The 14,980-nt window shown below is 34.0% G+C and overlaps 1 protein-coding gene across 1 annotated transcript in view; it reads right to left on the minus strand.

Moving 5' to 3' along the window:
- Positions 1 to 14,980, minus strand: part of LOC123705545 (adenylate cyclase type 6) — a 229,186-nt gene that overhangs the window by 84,463 nt on the left and 129,743 nt on the right. Inside the window, exon 5 of the mRNA XM_045654375.1 lies at positions 9,911 to 10,050. Coding sequence (XP_045510331.1) covers positions 9,911 to 10,050 — 140 coding nt within the window. The remainder of the gene's footprint in view (positions 1 to 9,910; positions 10,051 to 14,980) is intronic.

Here is a 14,980-nt window from a genome sequence, read left to right on the forward strand (position 1 = left end):
CCGGACTCCGGTAAGGGTCCTACTATATCAATTGCTAACCTTTCAAACGGTGATGTTGATGTCGACGTTATAGATAACCATTGACACTATGTTTGTTTTACGTAGGGCTTTATTAGCGTGACAGAGTTGACAGTTTTTGATGTATAAGCCCGTACTTTCCAATAATACTTTTCCTTAATTCGATTCAGTATACTTGAGCAACATTAATGTCTTGCAATTTGTAGGTCATGATGTTGCTTTAAAATCTTTGGAATTTCACTTAGGGTTGGATAAATTATATTATTTTTGTATATGTGAATTATGATATTTGTTCCGTAAAAGAGATAAGTTAACATATTGTATATTTTAACAAAAGAATACTTATCGAACAGTTTTTAAATGCGGAAATAGCAATTTCGTTAACAGTTGGATATGTCATCATTTATTTACTTGATCGCGTAAATATTAATTAAGAGCCTTGAAAATATAATGATGAATGATTGACCGTATACTCAAACGGCTAGCATACGTTAGTTTTTGTTCTTTGAAGAATTACTATTTCTTAAAGTTATTTACGGTTAAATTGCAACAAGTACTTTCATTATCATTCCGTTAAAAAGTTAAATCACAATCGGATGTGCCGACGTCCGCATGACTTGTGATTTCGACGCGTAAGTAGTGCGCTGTGCGTGCAATTCGCACGGTTCCGCCCCACGCATAAGCATCAGAACTGCGTGCGGCCGCGTTGAAGCATAGTCCCCGCCCCTTGCGTCAAAGACTACGCAACGGAACGTTAGTTACTTTGTACCTTGCTATCGTGTGCCGCTGTGAGAAATCTTTATATAGGGTAATTCTAAAATTTAAATTAAAGTGCAATCCAAAGCACTTTTTAAATATATACCTTGACGACTGGATCCGCATTATGGGGATGCTGCACAAATGACGATGATACTGATGGAAACCAAAAGTACATTATAACATATTAATATGTTCATCGTGTGGAAAGTCATTTCATTATACCTGCTTATCTATGAAAATTTCCCCTTACAAAACTAAGGAGGAAAAATCCTGTAACTGCCCTATATTCAGATTGGTAGTCATATCAGCACTGAAGAATGTTTGGAATTTGGCTTACCCCAAGATAGTTTATTAATAACAAATTGAGTTCAATTACTAGCAAAAGACTTATACAAAAATATATGGACTCATTAGAATCTAATAATATAAGACCATAAGAAAACTCTTATAGTCTTATATCAAGTTAAAAAGCGCGGTGGATCCATCGCCGTAATCAGGAAAGCGTACAGACACACATACAGATAGACAGACAGACTTATAATATTGGTAGGCCTGAAGTGTTAGTTGTGCACATTAAATTAAATTATCCAATCGGAAAGCAGTGAACTAAAAAAAAATGTTGCGTAATATTTTATTGGCGTTCCAATTATTCAATACGAAAACATTTTTTACGCTTTCATTCCTGAAATCGGAATATAGATAACTGAATTTAATATTCGTAGGCTTTCGAATGATAAATTGATCTAGATGGGTTTTATCTGAAAGTTAATTTTCTTTGTAATAACAATACCTACACGTTCAGTTCTGGGAATATCTCGATAAGTGAATTTGATTGTATAAACATAATATAGTACTTGAAATTCGTTTTCAACACAATAAACGATGTGATTATAACAAAAATATTAATTTTAATATCAATTTATAAAAAAATCATGTTGTATTTGAAATATTATATTGTATGGTTTTTGGATCGATGGATTTTTCTATACTTGCTTTAGGATTATAACTATTTTTTTAATAATACCTATTAAAAAGTAACGCGACGAAAACTAAGTATGAATAAAAAAATTACTTAGATGCAAATAGAAACAACTGTTCACATCTCGTTAAATATTTTGGACAGCGAGATTGAACCTTGTTTCTGATATTTATAAAACTTTACTGGATGGACTTACATCGCAAGCCCATAGACAATTCAATTAACTTCAAAGATGTTTCCATTGAATATAACCAAGAATATAACGTAAGATGGATTTAATGTCGAGTTCAGATATTATTTGAGCTTCTGGCAAAGAGGCAAGTTTGGTCAAAGGACGATTTGTTATTCTCCACTGCTTTGCATGTAAGAAATTATTACAGTACTTGAGACCTTCACTCAATTATTAACGATGCTCCCTTTGAATCAAGCATTTTAGTATTAATGTACATATAATTATGTAGAGTTATTAAAAGCAACGTATTTATTCGCTCGAATCGTTCGTTATTAAACACTGAAATGAAAATTGAAATAGAGATTTAGTGTTACACATGTTTTGAAAGGTTTGAGTCTAAAACTAACAAGTTGGAATCAAGGGTTAAAATCATTCAGCGCTTTGTATATTGCGTATCATCGAAATATTGCGTATCATCGATTTTTATGAAGTATAAATGGAAAAGCATTTGAAAAAAAATCATTCCATTACGCGCCATCTTTTTCTTATCCCTACCACGCGTGATTCGACGTATTTCTGTAAAGTTGCATATAGGTAGTAAATTATTTTTTGAAAAATAAGGTCATAAAGAAGTTTCACTTCTTACGTGTGTACACTAGTACACGCACACATTTTTCTCACAGAGCGCTCGGGGAAAGGGTTCTGGGTTATTTCGGACTCACCCTGCACATTGCAGGGACTTACCGACTAAACTCCACTTTGTTCCGCCTTGCCGCTGTATTGACGGGGCCGCGGGTATTCGATAGAATCGCGTCCGCAGGCCCTTCAGCGACAGCCAACGCGACTTAGAGCTGTGGCGGGAGGCTGCCAGCACTACCTTCCTGGGGGGCGGCGTGAATGGACTTCTGGGCTTCTCACGCCGCCTCTCCGCACCGGATGAAAGATTATATCCCCGTTCCAAATAAAGCAATTTGAATTTGAATTTTGAATTTGTTCCACCATCCGGCGCTCATCATCAAGGAGGCAGGTCGCGGCCGGTTTACACGTTCGCGACCTGCCTCCTACCTCTCAACCGATTTTGATGAAATTTGGCACAGACAATCTTTGAACCATGAGAAAGAACATAGGCTACCTTTTATTGCGAAATATGTATCACGGGCGAAGCAGTGGCGGACCGCTAGTTATTTATAATTGAACTTATCATACATTCTATAAACATAACAACATTTCATGATTTAAATTTGATCCTGTCAGTCACTGAGTCATTGATCAATTAAAGATACTAGTCATGCATTCGATACTAAAAATTTTATATTATACTGTACACACAGTCATGATATTCGATCAGGCACATTTCACATTCTACAAAATGCTACAACGTGATTTTAACGAAACAATTGCTATTGTTATTACATATTTTATGTTAAAATACCGCATCAGATTCACGACAATCATGTTACACATAGGCTTCAAATGAAAACTTTCCTCCTCTAATAATATCGCGACAAACGGTGAAATTGCATAAAAATGAAACACGATTCGAGTGAATATAAAACGAGCTTGGATTCAACGCTGACGTCATAGTCTCTCTCGTTTACGCTTACATTTACCAATCTTTTCGACTTCATAGCCACCAAATTGACTTTCCGAAAAATTGTAAATTAATTTTCTTTGAATAAATTTCCGGCTGTTTCACCTTTTTCACGAGTAAATCTCATCACACGCTCTCGAGGGTAATTGTAGTATTCTAATATTTGCCGACTGTTAGACTATATATTTGTGTGCTAATAATATTAATTTTATTACTATCAAATGTAACAGAAAATCCTTAATTTTATAATTGCCCCAGCTATATTATGTGTGATAAAATCCTACCAAATGCAAGAGTTCCAATTCAACCATTTGCATACCTTTCATCTTGATCAACTCTTTGAAATTCTCCCTGATCAATATAATATACTGTATAAGGTAAAATGATTCCTAATAAAAGGTAATAGCGTTCTTTATACTAGGTAAAATATAACAATTAGAAAGTTTCGGTGCTGACAGAGAATTTCATGGTAATACGGTAAATTTGGAAAGACAGCGTTCCCGTCTCGAGGACGGTGCGGTGACTGGGTTCTCTTAAAAGGAGCTTATTATATAAATCGCTCTTTAATTAAGTAATTACTCGAACGAAGCATTTGTACGGCGTAATAGCACGACGAAGTTTCATTAAAATTTTGCATTTTACACACTTTATAATGATAAAAAATTTTGTTCGGTAAAATTTTCGATTCTGTGCTTTTAAGTTCCTTTTATACCACTGAATTATTCATGTGTACTTAAGTTATTAGGTACGCAATTTATTTCCGTGTAAACTTTTTAGTTATTTCCTTGCTAATTAATTGTTAACTTATCGATGGTTGAACTATAACAACACATCTTGATACATTGCAAATAATATAGTCAAAAAGTTAAGTCTCATGCACATTTGATCACAAAGTATATTGTATAAACTCCTATTTGTACAGGTAACCTTACGTCGATAAACATCGTGTAACATAGATTCCCTCGGAGATACGATTCTGTTTACATTACTACACAAAAGGCTGGAGACGATATTGTATACCTACCGGAGACGAGAAACCAACTAAAACAATAAATGTTACTTCCTATAGAATATGGATGCGCAAACCTCGGTGAAGTTATAACTGGGATCGAATAAAGTTTAAATGAATATTGTATAATCCAAGTTTTAATCTATATGAAGCATGATAAGGTATTCTTTGACAAATAAAAAATCAAAAAACTTTTTTTTTTATAATATTATGGTAAACAAGATTTCTATTATCTATAGTTTTTATATCTTATTATCATAGTTTGGAACATTTATTGTGTGACATGTTAGAAACTATGAGTATATTACGGCATATTTTATCTTCAGTACTACTGTGCTACTCTTCTCACAAACTATAAATATTGGAGACAATTCAATAACTCATAATATAAAAAACACAAAAATAAAGAACCACAAAACTACACGAATATCTTCAAAATAAAACGATGCCAAGAAAATTTAAGTAGTTTCAAGACATGAAAACAAACCCTAACCTACACGTTCTGTTCAATGGAATGTAGAACGATTTCCTTTTATTTCAGAAACGGCGAGATCAAATATATTCGAGATTGGAAATTTTCAACAAGTAAAATTGTTTTCAAGATAGCTTTCAAGTGTAACACAAATAGAATAAATCAAGTTCATAATATATCCATACTAATATTATAAATGCTAAAGTTACTCTGTCTGTCTGTCTGTTTCTCAATCACGCCTTGAGGTTACTTTAAGGATTTTGAATTTATGACATACTAGCTTTCCATTCGCAGCATCGCCCGCGCAGTCAAAGAAAAACCCGTATAGTTCCCGTTCCCGTGGGATTTCCGGGATAAAACCCATCCTATTTCCCGGGATAAAAAGTAGCCTACATCCTTTCTCGGGTATCAAAATATCTCTATACCAAATTTCATGCAAATTGGTTCAGTAGTTAAGGGGTGATTGAGTAACAGACAGACAGAGTTACTTTCGCATTTATAATATTAATAGTATGGATTTGTACTGCTTTCGTATTCATAAAGCCTAGAATATTCAATTTAATGCTAACATAATATTATTGAATACGACTCTAGAACTCTTCAATAAATAACGTTAATATATTATGAACGATATTACTGGATAAATAATAACATTATTAGAAAAAAGAATAACAGAGGAACGAGAGAGTAACAAAAACTAATCAACGTGTAAACGACATGAACCGTGAAGCAATAATTAGTCAATTTATTTGATTGTATTATTATCTATACGCGCCCTGTCTGAAATGAAGAGATATTTTTCTTCCTCCCTATTGACTATTGTCACTTATTTTCTTTGATAAAATAGACGTAGAATATTAACCATTTATAATATCATGATTAGTTTGATTTAGTATTTGACATAATTTGTTAGTTATTAACCCAAAAAACGTTCCAAAAATTTGAATGTTATTTTAAAAAGTAAATTTAAAAAATTTACTTTTCTAAAGTAAATATTTCAAAGAGTTTAACTCACCATTTTAACATTATTTTAATTTTATTTTTAACGGGAATGTTATTAACAAAGGGAATGTCATTTTCAAAATAATATTATTATTATTATCTACGTATAAAGCTAATAACGAACACAGTCATACACCAATTATTGGAATAAATATTTGTCCCTTAATTATGTCGCCTTTGGCGTGCGGATTACTCAGTCATAGAATAATAATAACCTCTGTGATCAGATTTTTGGAATATATGAATAAATTTTATAAACAAATTAATTTTTATTTATTTCATTTATTTCAGATAAATTTAATATCCATATAGTCGTTAGTAAAATGGCCTTAAAACTATGTTAGTATTATAATTCTATTTAACATTAAAAAAACAATCTTATTCCCAAAATAAAATAGTTAATATAGGAACACATTTTATTTTGTGTTCTTCAGAAATAGAAAATTTTCACATTGACTGAGCTCAAATTTTAATACTTTATACAACCCGACAACACTATGACTACAATTTATATTCCATATTGTGCTAACTGCCTCAGCATAATATTATAACACAATTTATAAAAACCACAGTCAAGTAATCTATTGCAGTATCCTAACATTTCCTGATCCCATATAACAAGTCATACTTTCGTTCAAATTCATGTAGGATACAGTGTCATAACACAAGTCAAATTTATGCTGAATTTACCGTGCACGTTACACGTTTCACCCTAAAAATAAAGGACTCAATATGAAAGAAGTAATGATACCAAGATAGAGAGTTACCGCATTATTTCCAGTTTGAGAGAGTGATGACGCTAGACGACCTCTATAGCTGTCACTTTTCCACACTCGCAATAATACTTCTTTATGACATCATGTTACGGGGACAGGGGTACATTCGACGCGACCTTACGTTATCTTTATAAGGGTGCTTTTCAATCAGAGATGTGAGAGGACGTGTAGCGAGGAATGTTTATTAGTTCTATAATTTTGCATCGCATCCTACACATTTTCCTTGCCCAGCTTTGGTGGAAACCCTGACATATTTTAACAGCACACCTAGACGTCATTTCCCTCTTATGTTATTGGTAGAAAAGCACCCTAAGTCTCATACAAGAAACACGTCACGCACCCTTATCGGTTTTGACGCATGAGCAATTCATTTAACTTGGATAACTCTCATCATTGAGAGCCGTGTGTGCAAAACAAAGTGAGACGACGGAATAATATAACGTTGGACAGTTTGATTGTGCAAACTTTTTGTATTATGTCCCGCGCGGGTTTTATTTAAAGCGCAGGATTTACCTTTGATAATGCTGTTTGGTTTTATTTCAAAGGCTTAATATGGGAATCTTTTTGAATTGGATATTCGCAGATATTTTGCGAGGAAAACGTGTATTTCGAAATTCAATTCGAACGAGACTTTTTTAAGGATCCGCCTCAGTTGACTATTAATTTACTCCCGATAATAATAATTAGTTTTATCTAAGTCTTATTTCAATAATATAGTATTTCTAGTTTCTTTTTCTCTTATCTGGTCTTTTTACTATGCATGGCTCATGTCGGACGAACTGTGGGCCAAGAGAACGACTTTGTGGAGCCCAGACACAGCAAGAAGGCGTCGCGGCGGACCGAAGAAAAGATGTCGGGATGAACTGAACCAATTTAATAGAGACTGGTCTACAATACCACAAGGTCGTGATTCATGGAAGTCTTTGCTCAGCATTGGGACACAACAGGCTAATACAATACAATACGTCTTTTTTTCTGAATAGTCCTCTTATCTAGAACTCTGTCAGTAGGTAGGTATAAATAACGTGAAAGCTGCTCCACTAAGCAGCACAACCTTCTAGATATACAACACCAAACATTAACATCTTCGAGGAACAATTAATAATGCACAATTAAATTACTCAAGAGAAGCTCGTATGTAATATTAAAATGTCTACATTTACAGCTTCATACTCGTGGAAGCTTTTAAGAGACGCAATAACATTTAAAGTAAATACATGTGTAATCCTTGTTTAGCTGCTCACAAATATCATTATTATTACTCCCTTTTAATTATACCTCCACGTGTTATTTAAAGGTCTGAAGAATCTTGAAGCTTTGGCTGAATTACAAGATGTCTGCTTTATGATGTCTTCATTTATTGGAGTCGTGTGTTGTTAGGCAAGTTTATACGATATAGAATAAATTCTAGATATAAATATTATTTAAATATCCAAAGAAGTTGTGTTAAAAATGTGTAATGCAGTTTTGTAGGCATCCTTGGAAACTTTTAAGGGTAAAAATTATAGTAAAATATTAGGTTAACCAAGGATTGGTCGCGGACGAACTCCAACCAATACCCGAGGCCCCATCATTAAAGCGGCGGATAAAATAATCGTTATTTCTTCTCTCAGGCTTCTTAGAACATCTATTACCACAATTTTTCAAACTCGCAACAAAATTCATTTTAAATGAAATAATATCATCATTTCCTGATGTTATTACGCCAATAAATGTTGTTGATATTATGTAATTTAATGGGTCATAAACCCTCAACGGCCGACAATATGCCACAAATTTTTATTATCAATTTTGTGGGTATTAACTGATTGTTGAAACATTATTTATTTATTACAATTGGAACTTTTTGTAGTTAAAACTTTTTGTTTCAATTGTAATTAAAAAAACGTAACGAACGTTAAACATTATTTATTATTATTGAAATTGTGGAGTGTAAATTAATATTAAAAGGGAGAAAATTAATCAACATGGAAATAAGATATTAGCCAAATTTTAGCAAAGGAGAATCATTTTAATAATATTATGTAGTACAAAATACAGTAAAAAATAATTTTAAATTGTGAAGGTATGTATGCATTAGGTACCATTTGGTAGATTTTTTGAAGTATATTTTGTAATATACCCAAGTAACAAATCTTACTTCAATCTAATTTACTGATTTTTTCAAATTAATTATTTTGTCGTAAGCATTTTTATAACATAGTAAAAAATAGCTAATCTAAGCTTTTAGGACATTTTTACAACAATTTTGTCCTCACATTCTAATTCATCTGTTAAGTACTTGATGAGATATTTATATACAAAATATGGAGACCTGAAAATATTATTCTTACACTCTTTAAATAACCTAATACAAAATTTTAAACCGTATATATTGGCATATGCCTAAAATATTGAGCATCAGTAACTGAATTCTGATATGGAAGCGATACACCCACAAGCAGACAATTATATCATTCGAATGTGGTCATTTTGTGGACATCGATGCATAATATAGTGACGCGTTTCGCAAAATCGAAACGTTCATCAAAGGATATTATCCAATATTACCGTCAAAGTGAAATGTAAGAACATTTCTAGTATTATCAAACGAATATTCCACGCTTTTGATCATTGAACGAGCGTGTAATTTTGTCCAGTCGCCGGTTTTGGAATTACACGGGTGAGTTTCAGTAGTTTACAGTTTTCGCTAATACCATAGCTTGGTTCATAATTATAATATTATGATCATCAGTCACATATGTTATATTAAATAAGGATAATTATATGAGTGAAGCAAAGTAGTTGATCGTTACAAGATTGTAAATTTTTATTGCCCAAAAAACACTAACAATAAGCAAGAAACCTACATCGACATGAAACTTTCCTTATAATGATGCCTTCAAGGCAGATGTTGGCTTCCTTTTCATAAAATCAGTTAGATAATACTGACGATGCTTCCCTAGTAGATTTCGACGTAACAACTTCTATAGATAAGATCTAGGTATACTCACATTGGTCACGGACGAATTCTACCTATACCCGTGGCCCTGTCATTGATGCGGCTTGACGGAACACAGTGGGGTTTTGGTCGGTAGAAATCCGACATAACCCACGGCTTCTTCCCCACTTACAAAAAAAAGGTATACTCACGTTCAGGTTGTCAAATCGGTGGGAGAGGCAGAGTTCCTGTACTGGTCCTGGGCAGAGTTTGATGCAGGACTCGCAGCAGTTTTTTTCGTCGTCCTCATCGTCTTCTGCGCTGGGGCCGCCACCAGGGTCGCCTCCAGTGTCTACAGGGAGAAGAACAATTACTAATTATGGTTGAACTAGTTTTCCACTCGCGGTTTAGGCCGTGTTTTTGGCTACGTTTTAGCTTAGCCGGTAAAAGAGAAACCCGCATAGTTGCCGTTCCTATAAGATTTACGGGATAAAAAGTATAGTCTAGGTCTAATTAGCTGGTCTTCAGCTACCTACGTATCAAATTTTATCATAATCGGTTCTGTAATATTTGCGTGAAAGAGTAACAAATATCCATCCATGAACCCATCCTCACAAACTTTCGCATTTATAATATTAGTAGGATATAGGTAGGTACTACCTATACTGCTTGTTTTAGCCGTCTTCTTATTGTCTACAATAATTAGTGTGGCCTATTTCAGTAACAAATAGGTAAATTCAAATACGTTTAACTGATCAAACTAGGGGTTACTAAACTAAACAGGGGTTACCCTGTACCCAGTGGTCAGATTCCAACATGAACAATAAACAAGAGAGTAGTGTGTATATGAGCGCGTGTAATGCTTTTTTACTTTTATATAATATATTTCATGTATTATTAAAAAAAATACTCTTTCTTCTCTATAACATGAACTATAAGTGTGGCAAATTTCAGTAAGTGTGTCAGCTTTCGTAAAATGCGGTCCTAAGTTTTTGTTACACTTATAAGAAATACTGTATTCTTGTAGTGAGAACATATGAGAGCTGATGATGATGATAATATACTGATCTAAATGTGTAATCCATCACCATCTATTTTATCTTTAAAAGATAAATTAACGACGCTTAAGGTGAGAGTCGTTTGTTCCCAGCGTGTTAAACATTTAATTAAGGAACTTTTCAAATTTAAATTAAGTTGCAAAGAAAGGGAACGGGTGAAAATAGTCTTTTAATTAGCTTCTGTGTCTGACAATTCACATGTGAGGGAATGTGGTATTTCATTTATCTTTATTAGTTGTCTAATAAAGTGGAATTTAATATCACAACAATAGTAACGTAGCTCTTAATTAATTTTAAAATTAAATGGAAAATAAAAATTTCATTCTTTCTTTCTTTCTTTCAAAAGGTTGTTCGTGTTCCATTCAAGGATCAGTTAACACTCCAAGCTTCAGTACCTTTCTAGAACGATGCCTTTTCGTTGTAACGACCTACGTCTGTGAGAAAACTGGTAAACAATAAAGGAAATGTCTAATGAATAGTCCACCGTAATCAAGCATCTCATAAAAAAAAGACATGTGTCACTCTGGGACTGCCGCGGTAAAGCTATTGCATAGCATGCCTTCAAGCCACACCTCCGAGCCCGTCCGAGTGGGGAGCGTGAGGTTTTTTCGTTACGGAATTTCTCGATTCGGTCCCCGCGCTCAAGGCCCGCGATAGAAGCTATGCAATAGCTTAATTATACATGCAATCATTCAATCGTAACATTCGCAAATAAAACCAGAACGTATGATCATTTGGGTCCCGCGGTACCAAGTAAAATCGCAACCATTGTTCAGACGCGAGACAAATCCGTATTCAACGTACAGCCAGTCAATGGAAGTATTGTACAAAGACTATTGACTAAATTTGAATGAATGAACCGCACAATATATGCTCCGATCGAAATTGAAATATCCCATACAAACACGAAAACGCCTTTCAAGTTTCGCGAATGTCGTTCGACGATATCTGTACGATAGGAGAATTGTTTATAATTATGTTTGCTAGGAATCCCAAAGATTGAGCGCTACTCGTCGCAATTTTATTAACTGAAACTTCAGTATGGAACAACACTTTAGATTGTCTATTGAGGACATTGCAAGTTTAGTACTTAGTAATTTTATGGGGGATACGGTAATCCCGATTTTATGAAACATGCGCTTAGATCTTAAGCCGAAATAATGCTTTATAATGCAGAAAACCACAACAAAATCCATTGAAGATTATTCGAGATTTTTGAACAAAAAAATTATTGTTACCCTTTTCAAGCTAATGCTAGTTCTTTTGAAAAGTACCTTAATTTTGAAAGAACGAGCAAGGTACTTTACCTTATTTTTTTGTAAAGATTAAGTTATACCATGAAGCAAGGGACTTTGGAAACTACACACAATATAATATTTGATAAATGACTCTATAGCCAAACGTTAAAGCTGACGACGTCAAGTTTTTTAGTCACTCGATATAGAAAGATCCAAAATACAAAACATAATAGATTATTATAGAACTGAACATGCAATAAATATCATATTTTGTATCTATGAACTACAAGGTTGAACTGAATATTCAGACCCAGGGATTCAATTACAGCTGCACTGAATTTCAATGTCACACCCTGTCATCGTAGCCATGTACTGCGTAAAGGTGGGTACAGACTAGTGAAACGTAACATGAAATGTATAATTTCTGCCTTTCATTGCATGTTCACTGCAAGCGTGGACGCATAGCGCGCTCTTAACACGCATTCACTACGAACCTCCCGCGTTCGTGTTCCTTGCCCCTTAATTGTGTTCGTTCAAAAAACCGACAAATCACGGATCGCTCCGCGCGCGGCTTGTAATGCTCGTAGCATGGGCGTGAAATGCACATTTCGCGCGCACAAGACGTCCAAACTATGAGAAATTGTTACAAAGTGTACCTTTCATGATACATTGCAGCAGTGTGTATGGTGAATTCTTTCATTGCATGACACATTGCATGTTACGTTTCACCGGTCTGTACCCACCATAATATGTACGTGAAATGTGAAACGTTAAATCATCCAATTTCCATTCAGTTAATTGTCGGGTAGCTAATAACGTGGCCGAATTACCCATCGAATACGACGTCTAACAGATATGCATGAACAAATTTGCTGGATAATTTGAAGGTTTGAATTAACTGAAGGATTAGTGAATCTATTTTTAGGTTTTTTGATTATTATAGAGTAAGCATTAAAAAGGGTATTTAGTTATATTTCTGAAGATAGTATTGAAACTTGAAACAAAAATATTAAGAAGTTAAATAAGTCGCGACAATATAGTTGATGTATTTTATAGTATGTAGCTGAATATAGAAATAGACACCATTTTAATAACTTCTGTATTGCGACCAGAAAAATAAATACTGTCCTTATATTTTACAAGATACCTAAACGATCACCTAAATTAAAATAAATTTCCAACATCATAACCATTCAAAAATCAACATTCAACGCCAATAAAAATCCACGCTCGCTGCTAATGTATACAGGGTGTAAAGTTACAACAATTTAGGGCATATAAAAAGATTCGTATTACACAATTACCTGGCCCTTTACCCAGGCGCGGTCGTACAGAGCGATCGTAAGGTGCCCTTTGACGATAACACGATGGTTATTCTGGTGCTATTCTCATCTTACAACTCCGTAGCGAAGGTAAAATTGGCCCGTTTATGGTAATTTTAATTCATGTACTTGATGCGGATGGGGTAATAAAATCGTATGTTATTTTTATCGGTGCGATACACGAATAAGAGGTGTTTGTTACATCTGATGTTAAGATATTAAATGCTATTGAATAAAACAAATAAGTAGTATTATCAATATGAGTTGAAACTTGAAAACTTCCGATGATTTTCATCAACGTTCTGATGAATGTATACAGCTTTCTGTCATTAGCAAAGCTATTATAATTATTGTACAGAATACTTAAATACTATCAATTGCTGGTGCGGAATAAAAGTCGGTTGCTATTGTTGTGGCTAAACATCAGATGGCCCCCCCAGCTGCTCCTACCTGCTTTGCCAAAAGTGATTCTCATAAAGTTATTATACAAGTGGTTCTACAATACACACTACCTACATCATTGCTACCTCGCTTTAACTCTATCAAGCATTAACCTCCAATTCACATCACCTATCTACATCATTTGCTGCATTGCGGTTAATCTCGTTTACCCTAATATGGCATTAACGCGTCAAAAACGAAGTTCAGCCACTATCAAGCGACGATTAACTCTTCCGATACACCATCATTACACAATGTTTGTGAACAGCCAACAGTTTGTGAATAAACAGCGGCTACTTGTTTACCCCTAACCCGTATGTTAACGAGCCACGAGCCTCCACATTATTGAAGTGGAATAATTAAGCCACTGCGTTTTATTCACCGTTTAAGCCTTGAACGGTTTAAGTAGACAACACCCTGTGCATAACCGTATTTTATTTAGTAAACTTTAGAAGGATAAAATTGGTAAAGATAATAAAAAAAAACTTTATTGACATTAAAAAATAGGTACAGCTTATATATTATGAATCCAAAGGCTCCTGAATTAGTTAAATACATTAATAAATGTGTCTCAGGAGCTAGGAATAGGAGAGCTATAGGATACGGTTTTAAGCCAAAAAGTAACACTCTGTCAGCGACTATAGACCTGACTACTAAAATAAAACAGAACATTGACGCAAAAAATTTAGTTTTGGGAGTATTTATTGACCTACAAAAGGCCTTCGATACCGTTTCTCACGAACTTTTAATAAAGAAATTAGCATCCATTAACATTACTGGTAAAGCACTAGACATGCTGAAATCATATTTAAAAAATCGATCACAAATCGTTAAAATAGATAACTACAATAGCATTCCCTTACCAATTACGTGTGGCATACCACAAGGTTCGATTTTAGGCCCATTGCTTTTTTTAATTTATATTAATAATTTACAAGATTTAAAACTAAATGGTCATCTAACACTTTATGCGGATGACACCTGTCTGTTTTATTTTGGTCCCTCTATACATGACATGATAAAGCAAGCACAAAATGATTTAAATAAATTAAATAAATGGTTTCAATACAATCTACTAACAATAAATATATCTAAAACGTGTTATATTAAATTTAAAGCTCAGAACAAAATTATTCCACCACACGCTCCACTTAAAATTAACGGTGTTGTATTAGAACATAAAACCCACGAGAAATACCTAGGTTTGCGAATCGACAGCTCTC

Source organism: Colias croceus, chromosome Z, assembly GCF_905220415.1.
Source record: "Colias croceus chromosome Z, ilColCroc2.1".
NCBI lineage: Eukaryota > Metazoa > Arthropoda > Insecta > Lepidoptera > Pieridae > Colias > Colias croceus.